This window comes from Phalacrocorax carbo, chromosome 2 (genome assembly GCF_963921805.1).
Source record: "Phalacrocorax carbo chromosome 2, bPhaCar2.1, whole genome shotgun sequence".
NCBI classification, from domain to species: domain Eukaryota; kingdom Metazoa; phylum Chordata; class Aves; order Suliformes; family Phalacrocoracidae; genus Phalacrocorax; species Phalacrocorax carbo.
This window is the reverse complement of record NC_087514.1, coordinates 67,584,806-67,601,157: the sequence shown is the minus strand read 5'-3', so window position 1 is coordinate 67,601,157 and position 16,352 is coordinate 67,584,806. Positions and strand designations below refer to the sequence as shown.

The following is a 16,352-nucleotide window of genomic DNA, read 5'->3' as shown; positions in this document are numbered from 1 at the left end:
CTGTATTCTAGTTTTCTATGCTTCAGGGGCTCCTCCTGCTTGACAGCAATGGCCTTTTTTCCTTGCCTTATCTTTTTTTCTAGCTGCCTCCTTCTCTCAGTGTATTCTTGGGACATCTTCAAACACAAGCTCTCCACACCTATATCCAATATTGTACCTTCCTCAAGAAAGCCCCTACAAAAATAAACTATCTCTAACTACTCTGAATCTATAGTTCCCTCTGCTTTATGGGCTCATTTAACACCCACAGCCTTCCATTTTGTGCCGAAGGGTTTATTTGAAGTTGCCTTGGAGTGACAGTCAAACATTCTCAAAACCTTACCCTTCATCTTGCCATTTACAGATGGAGAGGGACTCAGGAAAAACTGACGCAAAAAGTCATGACTGATCCCTGCCACACACCATCACCTGTGGTGACTTTGATGAAGCACCAAATCTCTTAAATTAACAAAATCTTACACCAGTGCTATCCCAAGTACTTAAAAATCCTCAGGCAGCACTATTACTTACCTGTAACTGCTGCTCTTCAGGACATGTTTATAGGCAAGAGCATCTGGCTTTTATCCAAAGACTTTTCCTTAAACTGTAGCAATACTGATTTACTCCTAAGCCCATCCCCCTCCCCAGCTCCTTGTACGCAGGCAGCCCGCGTATGCACTTTGGTTGCAAATTTTGTACAGCCACAGGCAGGTAAGCTGTTGTTGATGCAAGTGCCTATACATATACTGTCAGTGATATCGAGCAGATATTCTAAGAGATTATGCAGAGAGGGTTTGGGTCCACAGAGAGAAAGACATCCTACCTAAAAAAAAAAAAAAAGAGTGATAATGGTCTTCCCCAGTGTCTCAGCCAGAGTCTGGTGTGAGGGTGAAGACAGCCAAGTGGCAACTGTGCAGTTACCAAACATCTGCCATGCAGAGAAGCTGCTACTCATCAAGTGAGCAGCAAACAGACCCTTAGTGACAGTCCAGCAACATTTTCTGAGCACGTTCCTGGTGCGACCCCTCTGGGGAGAAACCAGTGGCCTCCATAGCATAAGCACACTGGAACAAGAAGTGCCCCAAAAGCACTCAGCATCGTCACCCAAAGGGCAAGGGATGGTTTCTGCGGGAGGTGGGGGAGTGGGAATTGTGACCAATGTCAGAGACCACCTCATCCACCAGCCCTGAAGCAATTCCCAGTTATCTTTAAGAAGGCAAGGGAGAAAGACTTCCAACAGTTACTGCTTGAACCACGCCTCCCCACGAGGCTGAGATGTCCACTATATACCTTCTCTTCAGAAACAACCACTCAAAGAGCCCAAAGTTTTGGGCTCAAAAGAGCTTCTCCATTAAAGGGCCCCATTCAAGAGACCCTCCCCATTCCTTTCCTGCTAAGGAAGCCGTCCCTTTGGATCATACATCCACCCAAATGAAATGCTGTAATTCTGGGAAGCATTATGAGATTCATTAATACTTAGGTGCCAAACTAAAAGTAAAAAAGCTGAGGCCTGAGAAATTTCCCAAGTTGTCTCCTGCAAAGGATGGCCCCTTTCTCAGCCAATCTCATCATACATCCCTGTCCTTGGTGCACAACAACCAGCTCCAGCACTTTCTGAAGGAGCCTTACTGCTACAGAAAATCAGCAAAGTGGCTCTGGACAGGAATGACTCTTGACTCTGTGGGAGACAGATGCTCTGAGGGTGTGACAGCAGGTACACCACAGACCAAGAAACTGGCTGGGAATCTTAAAATAGACTCATAGAATCATAATGGCTGAAAAAGACCTCTAGGCTCATCAAGTCCAACCGCCAACCCAACACTTCCATGTCTCCTAAACCATGCCCTGAAGTGCCACATCTACAGGTCTTTTAAATTCCTCCAGGGACAGTGACTCCACCACCTCCCTGGGCAGCCTGTTCCAATGCCTGACCACCCCTTCAGTAAAGACATTTTTCCTAATAGCCAATCTAAACCTCCCCTGATGCAAGCTGAAGCAGTTTCCTCTCATTCTATCGCTGGTGACCTGGGAGAAGAGACCAACACCCACCCTGCTACAACCTCCTTTCAGGTAGTTGTAGAGAGCAATAAGGTCTCCCCTCAGCCTCCTCTTCTCCAGGCTAAACAACCCCAGTTCCCTCAGCTTCTCCTCGTAAGACTTGTGCTCCAGACACTTCACCAGCTTCGTTGCCCTTCTCTGGACACGCTCCAGCACCTCAATGTCCTTCTTGTACTGAGGGGCCCAAAACTGCACACAGTACTCGAGGTGCGGCCTCACCAGTGCCGAGTACAGGGGCACGATCACTTCCCTGTTCCTGCTGGCCACACTATTCCTGATACAAGCCAGGATGCTGTTGGCCTTCTTGGCCACCTGAGCACACTGCTGGCTCATGTTCAGCCGGCTATCAGTCAACACCCTCAGGTCCTTTTCCACCAGGCAGTTTCCCAGCCGCTCTTCCCCAAGCCTGTAGCGTTGCATGGGGTTGTTGTGACCCAAGTGCAGGACTCGGCACTTGCCTTGTTAAACTTCATACAACTGGCCTTGGCCCATCGATCCGGCCTGTCCAGGTCCCTCTGCAGAGCCTTCCTACACCCAAGCAGATCAACACTCCTGCACAAGTTGGTGTCATCTGCAAACTTACTGAGGGCGCACTCGATCCCCTCATCCAGATCATTGATAAAGACATTAAACAAGACTGGCCCCAACACTGAGCCCTGGGGAATCCTGCTTGTGACCAGCCGCCAACTGGATTTAGCTCCGTTCACCACAGCTCTGTGGGCTTTGGCCATCCATCCAGTGTTTTACCCAGCAAAGAGTACACCTGTCCAAGCCATGAGCTGCCAGCTTCTCCAGGAGGATGCTGTGGGAGACAGTGTCAAAGGCTTTACTAAAGTCCAGGTAGACAACATCCACAGCCTTTCCCTCACCCACGAGGCAGGTCACCCTGTCATAGAAGGAGATCAGGTTGGTCAGGCAGGACCTGCCTTTCATGAAGCCATGCTGGCTGGGCCTGATCCCCTGGTTGTCCTGCACACGCCTGGTAAGCTCCCTCAAGATGAACCTCTCCATAACCTTCCCCTGTACCAAGGTCAGGCTGATAGGCCTGTAGCTCCCCTGATCCTTCTCTCAGCCCTTTTTGTAGATGGGCGTCACATCGGCAAGCCTCCGGTTGTCAGGAATGGGAAGTAGACCATTTATCCCCCAAAGCATGTTCTAGTCTGGAGATCGGTTCAAAGGGCTCTGGTGCAGCCTCATAAATTTTGCCTCAGTGCCAAAGCTTGTGGTGTAGCTCTGTTAGTGCTGAAGGACAGCAAGCATTTAAAGTGATGCTGCTCTGCAGGCTATCAATGCCTGCCTTGGGAAGGTTGTTTCCTGATGAAGGACCAGAGTCTAGAGAAACAGGAACAGGCAGAGGAGCCAGTTCTATACTACATGGGAGCAAGATAAGGCAAAGAGGTTTCTTGGGAGTAAGGAGTAGCCAAAAGTTAGATCAAAAACAAAAGAACAGAAGCAACAGGAGGTCTCGGCTCATGCAATCCTACCAAAGAAGTAACTGGTAGGATGACAGAACTTCCAAGGCACATTTTACTTTTTCTTTTTCCACAAGGTCTTCTTACCTCGTGCCTTTGTGGACATCGCTGGTCAGGCGCCAAACAGGTCAGAAGCCTGGATTTATGCTTTCCTTTTCTAGCATCAGCTGAATCCCCCTTTAAAGGTGGCAGGGTTGAACTGAGTGTGAACAAGTAAGACAATGCAAAGTCACCACCTCTTGTAAGTCATGTTTGTAGGATGAGCTGCTGGCCAGAAAGAAAGAAGTGAAATGGCCAGAGAGGTCCTCAGGGTGGATGTCCCCACTGGCAAAAACTGATTGAGAGAGGGTCCCTGTAAAAGAAAACAGTCTGAGTTGCAAGTACCTGGCCCTGCAGAGGAAGGGAAGGTGCCACAGAAGCTCTCCAACTGAGTCAATGATGCTTAGTACTCACAATTCTACACAGCCCCCCAAAAAAGGAAAAACATTCATCACTCCTGTCACAGGGATAAATGATCTCTTTGCAGAGCTGCATCCTGAAGATGCTTCTGCCTCTTTCTATTTGCCCTTCTTTTGAACACTAGGAAATTGAACTCCAGGAAGGAATGCGTTCCTGTAATCAGAAAGAAGCTCCTTGTTTGACACAAGTCAGCTATACCTGTTCGTGATATGGGACACAGGAAAAAAAAGTCTTTGAAACCAGTCGCAGAGGTGACAGCTATAGACCAAAAGTCAGTCAAACCTGGGAGTGCCAAGTGGCAAACCCCAGGCCAGTATCAGTACAGAAACTGCAAACTGAAGCTCTTAATTTCCAAAGCTAGGAAGATCTTTGGAAAGAAGACAGATAAGAAGAGAATTAAGGAGAAAGCAGTGATGCAGCTGAAACTGCTTCAGCCAAGTGATTGAAAGAAATTGAGAAGAACACACTGCTGGTAGCCATTGCACATAAAGAGATAAGGCAGGCTTGGACTTTATATTGCAAGATACCACCAGCTTAAAACAAGTTCCCTGCATGGGAGTGCCTGTGTATAAGAACCAACAGACAATCACCTCAGGAACTTCACTGATTTTGGTACAGACTGAAAATCAAAACAGAGCAGCGAGGGGCACTTAAAAGGCTCCAAACGCTACCAACAGCTCTGGAAACCTTTAGTAAATCAATGCTGAAAAGCATTTCCTATCCTAATGTGGTCACTACTCCAACTCCATTTCAAAATGCAAGAACCATTCCCCCAGCGTAGGTCCCTGCACAACAAGCAGGGACAGGAACTGTTCCCCAGAATGAAAAGAAAGAAGGGAATGTGTAGGCAGAAAGAGCATCATCTAATGTGGGCAGAGATGATGCAGCTGCTGCATGCCACTGGGATGGCAGTAAGATCCCAAAGGCAGTGAGATGTGGGAAAAAACAAGCTCCCCACAAGAACCTCAGATGAAAAGGGCTTACCTTGAGTGGACAGAGCTGTAGCAGTAACATTTTTCTAACAACATTTTCCTATGGTTTCAGAATTTTAGTTGCATTACACTTTCTATGGAAAAAACAGCTATGGTAGTAACATTCATAGAAATAATTTCTGATATTTTTAAAATGTAGATAATAACTGATTAGTCCCACAGAGTTTTCAGTCAAAACTCTGGCAGACACCTGTGGAAGAAAAAAATGTTTTTCTCCTTTAAGCAAGAAGGTCTACTAGGCACTTCAATGGATAAAAGTGTACAGCACAACCACTGAGTCTATGCCATTAGAAACTACTTAAACCCTTCAATAAGCATGAGAAGGAGAAAAGGAAACAGTGAACAGGAATGAAAAAGGGAAGTGGATCTTTTCTGATGCACGAGCAAAATGATTACAGAAGAAGAATTTTAGGGAATTGGGTTTATATGCTCTCTCATCAATTGCTTTGTTGCCTTTGTGTTAAAATTTACATGACAAGATCCAAAACATTATTTTAGTGAATGCAAGAAGATGTGTGACAGCTCATGAAGACTAATCCTGGATTAGCACAACTATTTAATGCACAGAGACAGAGAAATATTTCTGGTATGGGTAAGAAGAAAAATGATAGTCCGCAACACAGCAGTGAAAGGGAAAACGGGCTCTGGGGAGTAAACTGTCTCACTGTACTCGTTTCTTTAGCCACATACAAACTGGATTTGATTATACGAAGTAGACATCTAAAGCCAGGCATTCACGAGCTCATGGGTCAGAAGTGTGGGGAAATGAAAACATAAGTATGAACGACTGATAAACATCATGAACTGGGAAGTATTTCTCAGTTAGCGTGTCATTTTGATGATTTATTTTGCCCATTATTTTATCTGATTACCTTATAGATTCTATTTCTTAGTACACATTTGCCAGTAGAAAGAATCAAGAATTTTTATTTTAGTATGCATCTGTTGATCAAATGAGTTAAGCTGATTTGTAACCATTTCATTCTGAACAACATGATTAAAAACCCCTGCATATTTCACGTCTCTTTTTACGCTGCAAAAATGAAAGCAGGTAATATGCCCCATTACATACCAATCCTCCAGAACAGATTACATTTTCCTCATGTAGCATCACGTTAAGACAGAGAATACCTTTGCTGGGACATTCTCCTTTCTTTGTCTAAACAGAAATGTAGTGCATCAATTTCTTAAAATATGCTAATTATAAAGCCTTAAATTAACAGAACTGGCCTTCCATTTGTGTGAAGAAAAGCAAACCTGAATTTCTGTGCAACGGACCTGTGTTTTCAGTGAATATTCTTTCTAAGTAGATAACATAAAAGTAAACGTTTGTTTTTTTTCTGAGTTGGGAAGGGTGTTAAAAGGATTATTAGCTTTTTGTTGACAGAATAACATTAACATATTTTCAAAAAATAACAAAAGATTTTTCTTCTGTAATATACTAAGATATAACAAATACATTAAAAAAGCCTAAACAAAATAGTATGTTCACCTCCGTTATGTGCAAGTTTGTGTTCCAGCTATAATTCACATGTTAAAAAATTAAGCCCTACCTCCCTTTCCCCTTCCAAAACCAGTCAAACGCAGAATTAAATGCAGTCTTTTTCCTGAAAGCCAAGAGATGGAGATTCTTGAACCTCTTCATGTGTTCCCAGTTCATCTGCTGTGGCTCCTTAATCTTTTCCTCTAGTCTCTACTAGCACATTGACTAATGTCTGAATATTTAGTTCTAGAAAGGGGAGATAAAAACATTTAAAGTTACTTCTGTTTCACGTTATTTCACATAATACAGCACATAGAATGTTAAAATTAAAGTTGTACTCTTAACTACCTACCTAGTTAATGAACTAATTCTAGTACCATGAGCATAGTTTGCATTTTTCCAAACTCACACTCAAAGACAGCTATACAGTAGCAGATGCCCACCTCCCTTTAAATCCCTCTTAAAATCTATTGCCAAAGGAGAATCTTTTCTTTTGAATAGTATATCACTATGTTTAGCATTAAGGAATATTTCTATAATAATTGGAAAAAATAATTTGTCATATAACAAACCAGCTCTTTGATAACATTTCTTTTTTGTTATCCCAATGCGTTTGATCCATTTGGAGTATTTTCTAATGCCATCCTAGTTCGATTCTGCACTCATTCCAGTATTTTTTTCTTTATGCCAATACATTCCCTCCCCATAGTTGCCATCCCAACAGTACAAACTCTGATCAAGATACAAGATGACCAAGGCCAAAACTTTCGGTTCAGGAAATTTTTGTGCTATCAACATTTCCTCCCGCTCGCAGCTCTGTTTAGCTGTCAAGGGGCAAAGTCTCCTCAGACAGGCAATTAACGCCATTCTTTAACTGACACAGATGTTGAGCAAAATTAACTCAACTCCTCTGAACCGAGCATACTACCTCTGCAACATGCAGCCTCCTACGCATGTTAAAGCAAATATGTTGATGTAACTCATTTTACATGAAAACTAATCACAATCTTACTTTGAAGGGCTGGATAATACGGAGCCAACTGTTTAAGCATCCTGGTCATTGTAGGTGTATCCTTTCCTTGTAGTCTGTCCAAAACGTTGGGAGTAGGACCAACAGCATCTTCATCAAACATGTTATCTGAGCTTTTGAATTGCTGGTAATCTCTGTATGAACCCCTGCCAGAAAACGAGTACTCATGTGACCCCCAATCACTCCTGTGGCCTGGCTTCTGCTGCCTGAATCCTTGACACCTAGATTCCTGGTTCCAGCTAGAGTCCTCATTCCACCTAGAGTCCTCGTTCCACCTAGAGTCCTCATTCCACCTGCAGCCACCTCTTCCTGAAAGAGCAGAATTTGCAGAAGGTGAGCAAGTATTCACAGATTCATCATTCCTGTAAGAGGAGTAGCTTTGTGAAGGATAGTTTGTGGAATATCTTCCAGATGAAGGATATGAGGCAGAAGAATGGAGATAGGGTAATCCCTGATCACACATACTCCTTGCTCTTGAACATCCTTGTTGATTCCTCCAATTTGTACTTTCCCCGCCATGTGACATTCTGTTATCAGGGAGCTTATTTCCTCGCACTTCGTTGGGCATGTATTCTGCCGAGTACTTGCTCACTGGACTTGTCTCATAGGAAGAGGCCCCACCAGCTGAATTACTGCCAGAAGCAGATCGGCTGAACTGCCTCAGCCATTCACTGATACCACTGGCAGGACCTCCAGTCTGAAGAGCAAAAAAGTCCCTGAGTTCAGACATCATTGCAAAGTCATTAGATCTTAGTCCATAGGAAGATGATCCATCATCTGTTTGGTAACTGTATGAGTTACCAGGAGCAAAAGAAGTATCTGCAGAACACTCTTCATACTGAGACAAAAAACCTTGATTCCAGTTAGAATTCCCTGAATGAATGAATGAATGAATGAATGGATAAATAAATAAATACATAAATAAAGGGCACTACTAGTTTGTTAAATGCAACTGGTGCAATTGTTTGCAAAATAAACTTAACTTTTTTGCCTGACTATTTATATTGCATTTAATGCATATTTACTGCGTTAGCAAACATCAGCCTTCTTTGTTTGACTGCATTTGTAAAGCTGAATATAATTAAAGCATAATAGGGGGGAACAACTGACTCAAATCAATTAATCACTTGAACTAAAACATCGTCTGAATTCAACTATACTTTGCTTTATTGTCAAAGAATCTTAAAAATCAACCAGTGGAATTACCATCTGAAGGCTTCTCAAGTAACATGTACCTAAGAGAGCTCATGGGGATCAGAATACACTAACAGTACATAAGAACGATTATAAATAGTAAAGCTAGCATCTCTCAAGAACTCAATACCTTTGATTTGATACATGGTGGTAGCACATGTGCTCTTAATCCACTGTGGATATGAAATAAAACAGGTTAGCTTAAATCATAAGAATTTCTGTCAGTGCTTGTTTTCTTATTAAACACATCAGTTCTCCAGTTTGCAGGGAAAAAAAAATAGATGAGGTTTACAAAATTAAAGCCTGTAAATCCTCTAGAAATACAGCCAATCAAAAAGTTACCAAAGCTCTACTTTTGCAGCTCACCCTTACATCTTTTCTTACTGAACTTCTTTCCACCCTAAGATTTGTGGGAAGTAGAGGAGGGCAACCATTTAGAATGCCATCAGCATAAGGAAACAAGCTAAGAATCTCTTTCCTTGTATCCCTTAACAGCACTGGTACATTCACTTTCAACGTAAGGAAGGCAAATACTTCTTTGAAGATACCTTGACACACCTTCACACCAAAGCCAGGCAGGTGTAACTGCCTGGATTTCCAGTAACCTTTATTGCTGTTCTTAGACTGTCAAGGTTTAAGTCTTTAAGGCTTCAGAAGATGATACCCTAAACTGACTCAGAGGGCAAAGACACAGAGTACTCTAGCAAGAAAAGCACCATGGCTGGCCATAAAAGTAAATTTCCGCAATCCGGGCAGTGTTAAGAGTAGATTTAAACTAGTAGAACGAAGTGCCTAAATTACCTTTGGATTTTCCATATGGCTTATAATGTTTTGGCATGCTTTTCCTTCCTGGAAATTCACCTTGAGATATTGACATCAGTGGCCTCAGACTGTTAGTGTAATTAACCTAGATAAAGCAAAAGGTCAGAATGTCTGTTTCTAAACTCGAATCTTGAACGTTCAAAAACAAAATAGTAAGTTCCCCATGGAAAGTTAGCAGAGTACAATTTCAGGCAACAGCAAATTCTATATGAACGATGTGTTGTTTTGTTGTTCACAGTTACCACATTAAAGCACAATGTTCAAAAGTATTATTTGGAAGAGGTACATGTCTGGAGAACAGAATGAGGTGTCTGGGGAAGACAATGTCACCTTTTTCAAATTTCTTTACCTTATTGCCCCATATCCCTCAACATCACCTGGCTAAAATATAAAACTAGTACATATGGCAGCAGATTTAAATGCAGTGTAACCGCCACCAACAGTCACTCACAGAGGCAATCAGCTCCCGTGCAGGCATGTTCTGCAGGGGACCATGGCATACAGGGGTGTTTCCTGAGCCAGGGAAACCCCAGGGGAGCACAGAGGCCTGCTAGGAGCCGGCATCTCTCATGAGAGTGGCTGACAAGGTGTGGGCAGGGACAGGAGTAATGGCAGCCACCCCGCCTCCCACAAAAGGCCTGGCACAGCAGTTTGTGTAGGAGGGCACCTCTTTGAAGGAGGGGTGTTCTGCTGGCCGAGTGGGAGACTTGAAGCACACATAACCCAGCAACCAGGCATCATTCTGTGACGATCTGCACAGGTCATGGGCACTCATCCTACCCAACCCTCAAGGCTGAATGGTGGGCACTTGTTGGAGAGCAAAGGCTGCAGCTTCAGCTGGGGGGTCTGCACCATCTACCCCAGCAGTGGCCAATGCCTCCACCCAGACGGAGCTGCTGAAGGGAGAGGCCGCAGGGCAGCCCTCAGACCGCAGGAATCCCCTAAACCTTTTTGCTGGGGCAGGGACAGGCAGCAAACCTGCCCGCACAAGGTGTGCCCAGGTGGAGGACCTCCTGCAGCAGGTAGTTGAGCTGCAGGAGGGGATGAGAAGGCTGTGAAAAATCAGGGAGGCTAGAAGGAGTTAGACAGCTGGTTCCACATGCAGTCTGCAGTGGACCCACAGCCAAACAGCCCAAAACTCCCCCACCAGCAGACACAGAAGGGAGGGGGGCCAATAATGCAGAATAATGGATGGCTGCAACAGCAAGGGCCAGCAGAAAGAGACACTTCCCCCGAAGCCCACAGTGCCCTTGCAGAGCCACTTCACCTCTTTGCAGACTGAAGAGGAAAGACCAGTCACACCAGGAGAGACACTGGAGCTGAGAAAGGCAGCCCAATCTGCTCCCTGTGTAACAACCACCACAGCTAAGAAAAAGCAACAGGTGACAGTAGTGGGTGACTCTCTTCTAAGGGGCATGGAGGCACCCATTTGCCAATGTGACACACTCTCTAGAGAGGTGTGCTGCTTACCAGGCGCTCATATCAGGGTTGCCACTGAGAGACTACCAAGCCCTGTACAGTCCACTCACTATTATCTGCTGCTGTTGTTTCACGTGGGCACCAGTGATACACCCAGGAGCAGTCTGAGGAGTACCAAGAAGGATTACAAAGCCCTGGGAGCGGTGGTAAGGGACCCTGGAGCACAGATAATTTTTTCATCAAGCCTTGTGGTCAAAGAGAAGGGGTTTGAAAGGACCAGTTCAATCTGGTGAATCAACAAATGGTTACAGGACTGGTGCCATAGCCAGGGGTTCAACTACTTAGACCATGGGACTCTCTTTGGGCAATGTGGTCTGCTGGAGTCCATCTGTCAGGGAAGGGGAAGAGCATCTTCAGTCATAGGCTTGCCAAGCTGGTGAAGAGGGCTTTAAACTAAAGCTGCTGGGGGAGGAGAACCTCAATCCATCCCACTTCTACCAGTGTGATGCCAGTGCCAGCAATAGATGCCCAGAGCCTGGGGAAGGATGACAGGTCAGCAGGAGAGAATCTGAAGAGCAGCACAAAGGAATTCCAGCCACTCCAGCCAGTAAGTCAGCTTCATCGGGACTCAACTTAAATGCCTTTATGCAAACTCACATAGCAAGGGGAATAAACAAGAGGAGTTAAGAGAGGCACGCATGCCTGCAGGACTATGATCTTCTTGGCATCACAGAGGCATGGTGGGATGGCACCTATGACTGGAGTGTTAGAATGAAAGGATACAGGTTCTTTAGGAAGGACAGGCAGGGGAGACAAGGAGGCGGTGTTGCCCTCTATGTCAATGACCAGCTGGATTGTGTGGAGCTCTGCCTCCAGATGGATGAGGAGAAAACTGAAAGTTTATTGGTCAGGATTAAAGGGAGGGCAGGGACAGGTGACATTATAGTGAGGGTCTGCTACATGACACCCAACCAGGAAGACCAAGAAAAGGAGGCTCTCTATGGACAGACAGGAGCACCCTCACGTTCACAAGCTCTGGTCCTCCTGGGGAACTTCAACCACCCCAATATCTGTTGGAAGGCATAAGCACAGCAGGGCATAAGCAATCCAGGAGGTTCCTAGAATGCATTCTGGTAACTTCCTTCTCCAAGTGATAGAGAAGCCAACGAGGAGAGGTCCTGTACTGGACCTTGTTCTCACCAACAAGGAGGGGGGCTGGTGGGGAACGTGAAGCTCAAGGGCATCTTTGGCTGCAGCAGCCATGAAATGGTGGAGTTCAGTATCCTTAGAGCACCAAGGAGGGTGCACAGCAGGCTCACTACCCTGGACTTCAGGAGAGCAGACTTTGGCCTCTTCTGGGATCTGCTTGGTGGAGTACTATGGGATAAAGCCCTGGAGGGAAGAGGGGCTCAAGAAAACTGGCTAATGTTCAAAGATCATCTCCTCCAAGCTCAGGAGTGACGCATTCCAGTAAAGAGGAAGTCAGGCAAAAAACCGCCAGGAGGCCTACATGGATGAACAAGGAGCTCCTGGACAGATTCAAACACAAAAAGGAAGCCTAGAGAGAGTGGAAGCAAGGACACATAGCCTGGGAGAAACACAGAGATAATGCCCAAGCAGCCAGGGACCAGGTTGGGAAAGCTTAAGCCCTGATAGAATTAAATCTGGCCAGGGACATCAAGGGCAACAAGAAAAGCTTCTACAGGTATGCTGGTTATAAAAGGAAGACTAGGAAAAATGTGCACCCTCTCCGGAAGGAAACAGGAGGCCTGGTTACCTGGGAAATGGAGAAGGCTTAGGTACTCAGTGACTTTTTTGCCTCAGTCTTCACTGGCAAGAGCTCAAGCCACACTGATGCAGTTGCAGAAGACAAAGGTAGGGACTGGGAGAATGAAGAACCACCCACTGTAGGAGAGGATCAGGTTCAAAACCATCTAAGGAATCTGAAAGTGCACAAGTCCATGGGACCTGATGAGATGCATCTGCAGGTCCTGAGGGAACTGGCAGATGAAGTTGCTAAGCCACTATCCATCATATTTGAGAAGTCATGGCAGTCCCGTGAAGTTACCACTGACTGGAAAAGGGGAAACATAACCCTCATTTTTAAAAAAGGAAAAAAGGAAGACCTGAGGAACTACAGGCCAGTCAGTCTCACCTCTGTGCCCAGCAAACTATGCCAAGGCACGTGGAAAACAAGGAGATGACTGGTGACAGCTAACATGGCTTCACTAAGGGCAAATTGTGCCTGACAAATTTGGTGACCTCCTATGGTGGGGTTACTGTGTTGGTGGATAAGGGAAGAGTAACTGATGTCATCTACCTGGACTTGTGCAAAGCATTTGACACAGTCCCACATGACAGCCTTGTCTCTAAATTGGAGAGCTATGGATTTGGCAGATGGACCACTCGATGGGTAAGGAACTGGCTGGATGGTCGCACTCAAAGAGTTGCGGTCAACGGCTCAATGTCCAAGTGGAGACCAGTGACAAGTGGTGTTCCTCAGGGGTTGGTATTCACACTGGTGCCATCTAACACCTATGTCAGTGACATGGACAGTGGGATCGAGTGCACCCTCAGCAAGTTTGCTGATGACACCAAGCTGTGTAGTGCGGTCAACACGCTGGAGGGAAGGGATGCCGTCCAGAAGGACCTTGACAGGCTTGAGAGGTGGGCCCCTCATGAAGTTCAACAATGCCCAAGTGCAAGGTCCTGCACATGGGTCAGGGCAATCCCAAGCACAAATACAGAGGAGCCCTGAGGAGGACGTGGGGGTGTTGGTTGATGAGAAGCTCAACATGACCTGGCAATGGGAGCTTGCAGCCCAGAAAGCAAACCATATCCTGGGCTGCATCAAAAGAAGTGTGACCAGCAGGTCAAGGGAAGTGATTCTCCCCCTCTACTCTGCTCATGAGACTTCACCTGGAGTGCTGCGTACAGCTCTGGGGCCCTCAATATAAGGACATGGACCTGTTGGAGCGAGTCCAGAGAAGGGCCATGAAGATGATCACAGGGCTGAAGCACCTCTCCGATGAAGACGGGCTGAGAGAGTTGGGGTTGTTCAGCGTGAGGAAGGGAAGGCTCCAGGGAGACCTTATAGCAGCTTTCCAGTACCTGAAGGGGGCTTATAAGAAAGCTGGAGAGGGACTTGTTACCAGGCCATGTAGTGCGTAATGTAAGGTGTAATGGCTTTAAACTGAAAGAGAGTAGATTCAGATTAGATGTAAGGAAGAAATTCTTCACTGTGAGTGTGGTGAGACACTGGAACAGGTTGCCCAGCAAAGTTGCGGATGTCCCATCCCCGGAAGTGTTCAAGGTCAGGTTGGCTGGGGCTTTGAACAACCTGGTCCAGTGGAAGGTGTCTCTGCCCATGGCAGGGGGTTGGAACTAGATGATCTTTAAGGTCCCTTCCAACACAAACCATTCTGTGATTCTATGATATGCATATCCTGCCTCTAGCTGGGGAATGGAGAATGAAAGGCTCAGCTCCTGCCTGAGACTAAGCTAGGACAATTTTTAACTAGCTCATGAGAACCATATTATATTCAAATACATGACATTTTGAAAGTGCAGCTCTCAAAAAGGTGGTGGTGGCATTTGCACAAAGACAGTTACCATAGCTCAGCTGACATGGAATACGTTATTAATGCCTAAGAAACCAATCTGAAATATCTTACAGAAAAACACATGCTGAATTTTGTGAACCAGTAGCTGCCAGAGGTGATGAGCCATTTTTGTACAAATTCTGGTCCCTCTTAGGACCCTTTTTTCTACAGGTATTCAGTTTTTATGCAAAAAAGCTATGGAGGTTTGTAAGGGCCAACAGAAAGACAGGAACATCTCGTCTATGTTAGTCTTAACAGATTAAAGCTCTCAAGTGGGAGCAGAGCTCTAAGTCCCCAGTAAGAAAGACTTATCCACACACCCACAAAGGAAGAAGTGACACATTTGGGTAGCACTTAAAGCCTGATTAATCTTAGAAGAAAAGCTATCATTCAAGCAACGAACTGCAAAGGAACGATGACAACCGGAAATCATGAAGCGCAATCCTACCAAAACAGAGGAATAATGCATGCAAAAGAAAACCAAAACAGATGGAAGATGATGGAAAACTAACAGAAATGTGCCATGCAACTAATGTATTTTGTACTTAGGAATTGTAAAAAAAAGATTCAAGTATATTTAACTGGGTTTTTTTGACCTATGTCTGAACTGTTACAGTTTGGCAGGGTGTTAACACTATGAGGTCACCAACTCCTTTCCTCCCAAAGGTAAAAGAGCTCTGGGCAAGATTAAGTTACTTACTGCTGCTTTCTTTTCACAAAAGGCCTTCAAAGCTTCCGTGAGCTCCTGTGTTACATGAACAACAAGTGTTGCTTCTGAGTCTGAGGTGATGTGAAAAGTCTCCTGTTGAAAAACATGGTTAGAATTGGTCATTAGGATGCCGAAAGGTCATATACACAAACAGATCAAAGCTATACTTTGATTTTCGTATGACCATTTATACTATTAGTTGACATGTAAGACATATACTATATATGTACACACAGAAACATGCATATGAAAAAATAAAATTGTGAACATAATTACGGCCTGATAAGAGGTGAAACATAACCCTGAATGTCTGTGCCACTCCCATACTGTCAATCATGAATGTTTCGTTGCAGATGGAGAAGGGCACAAGTCCTAAATGTATGTTGTCTGTGTAGAAAATTGAATAAAAAGTAAGCTTCGGCACCATCAAATGCCTTTGATTCCCACATTTTAGTAACAAAGGATGAAAAGTTTCCTTTATAATTTTCCTATGTGTAATTTTGGGAATAAAAGACACCAAAAGATACTGATATAATTCTATGAAGTGCAGAACAATTATTGTTATCTGTCTTTTTAACATCCAAAGAGACTGATTAGTAAGTATATAAAGTTATAAGTGATTACAGGAAGTTAAAAGAATATAGGCATTCTGCTGTAAGGAATAGCTGTGATTCCTGTAGATAAAAATCAATTTTTGGTAGTTTACTGATTATCTCCAGACTTGCTTTGTCTCTACCTCTTCCTAAAGTCACAAGTAATCACAGCTTAAAAGAAAAAAAAGAAAAACTGAAAAAGAAAAAAAAAATCCTCTTCAGCTGGTAATGAAGCATGCATCCCTAAACATTCTACTTGCAATTTAGTGTATAAACATAATTCAGACTCAAATGAAATTTTGTAATTGCCTTAGGTACAGAACATGACTTTTATGGAGTCATTAATAAATGGTCAAAGATTAATGGGCAGATATTTTCACAACAAAAACCCCAAAAATAAACAAAGGCTTACTATCACACCGCTAATAGCAACTGAACTGATAAAACTTCTCCACTCCAACACCAGCAGCTGTGCTCTAGCATCACCCAGTCTCACTTGGCTATCCAGTTCTGCAGCAGCAGCACTAGCCACAGCACCAC

The 16,352-nt window shown here is 44.5% G+C and overlaps 1 protein-coding gene across 8 annotated transcripts in view; it reads right to left on the bottom strand.

Annotated features, from left to right (window-relative positions):
• Positions 1 to 5,859: 5,859 nt before the first annotated feature.
• The window catches only part of LOC135311959 (uncharacterized), a 37,524-nt gene continuing 27,031 nt past the window's right edge, over positions 5,860 to 16,352 (bottom strand). For all 8 annotated transcript variants that reach the window (XM_064443181.1, XM_064443182.1, XM_064443188.1 and 5 more), the window contains 4 exons: positions 15,211 to 15,312; positions 9,469 to 9,574; positions 7,456 to 8,346; positions 5,860 to 6,689 (listed from right to left, as the gene is read on the bottom strand). In XM_064443181.1, the coding sequence (XP_064299251.1) occupies positions 6,634 to 6,689; positions 7,456 to 8,346; positions 9,469 to 9,574; positions 15,211 to 15,312 (1,155 nt within the window). In that variant the 3' untranslated portion in view covers positions 5,860 to 6,633. The remainder of the gene's footprint in view (positions 6,690 to 7,455; positions 8,347 to 9,468; positions 9,575 to 15,210; positions 15,313 to 16,352) is intronic.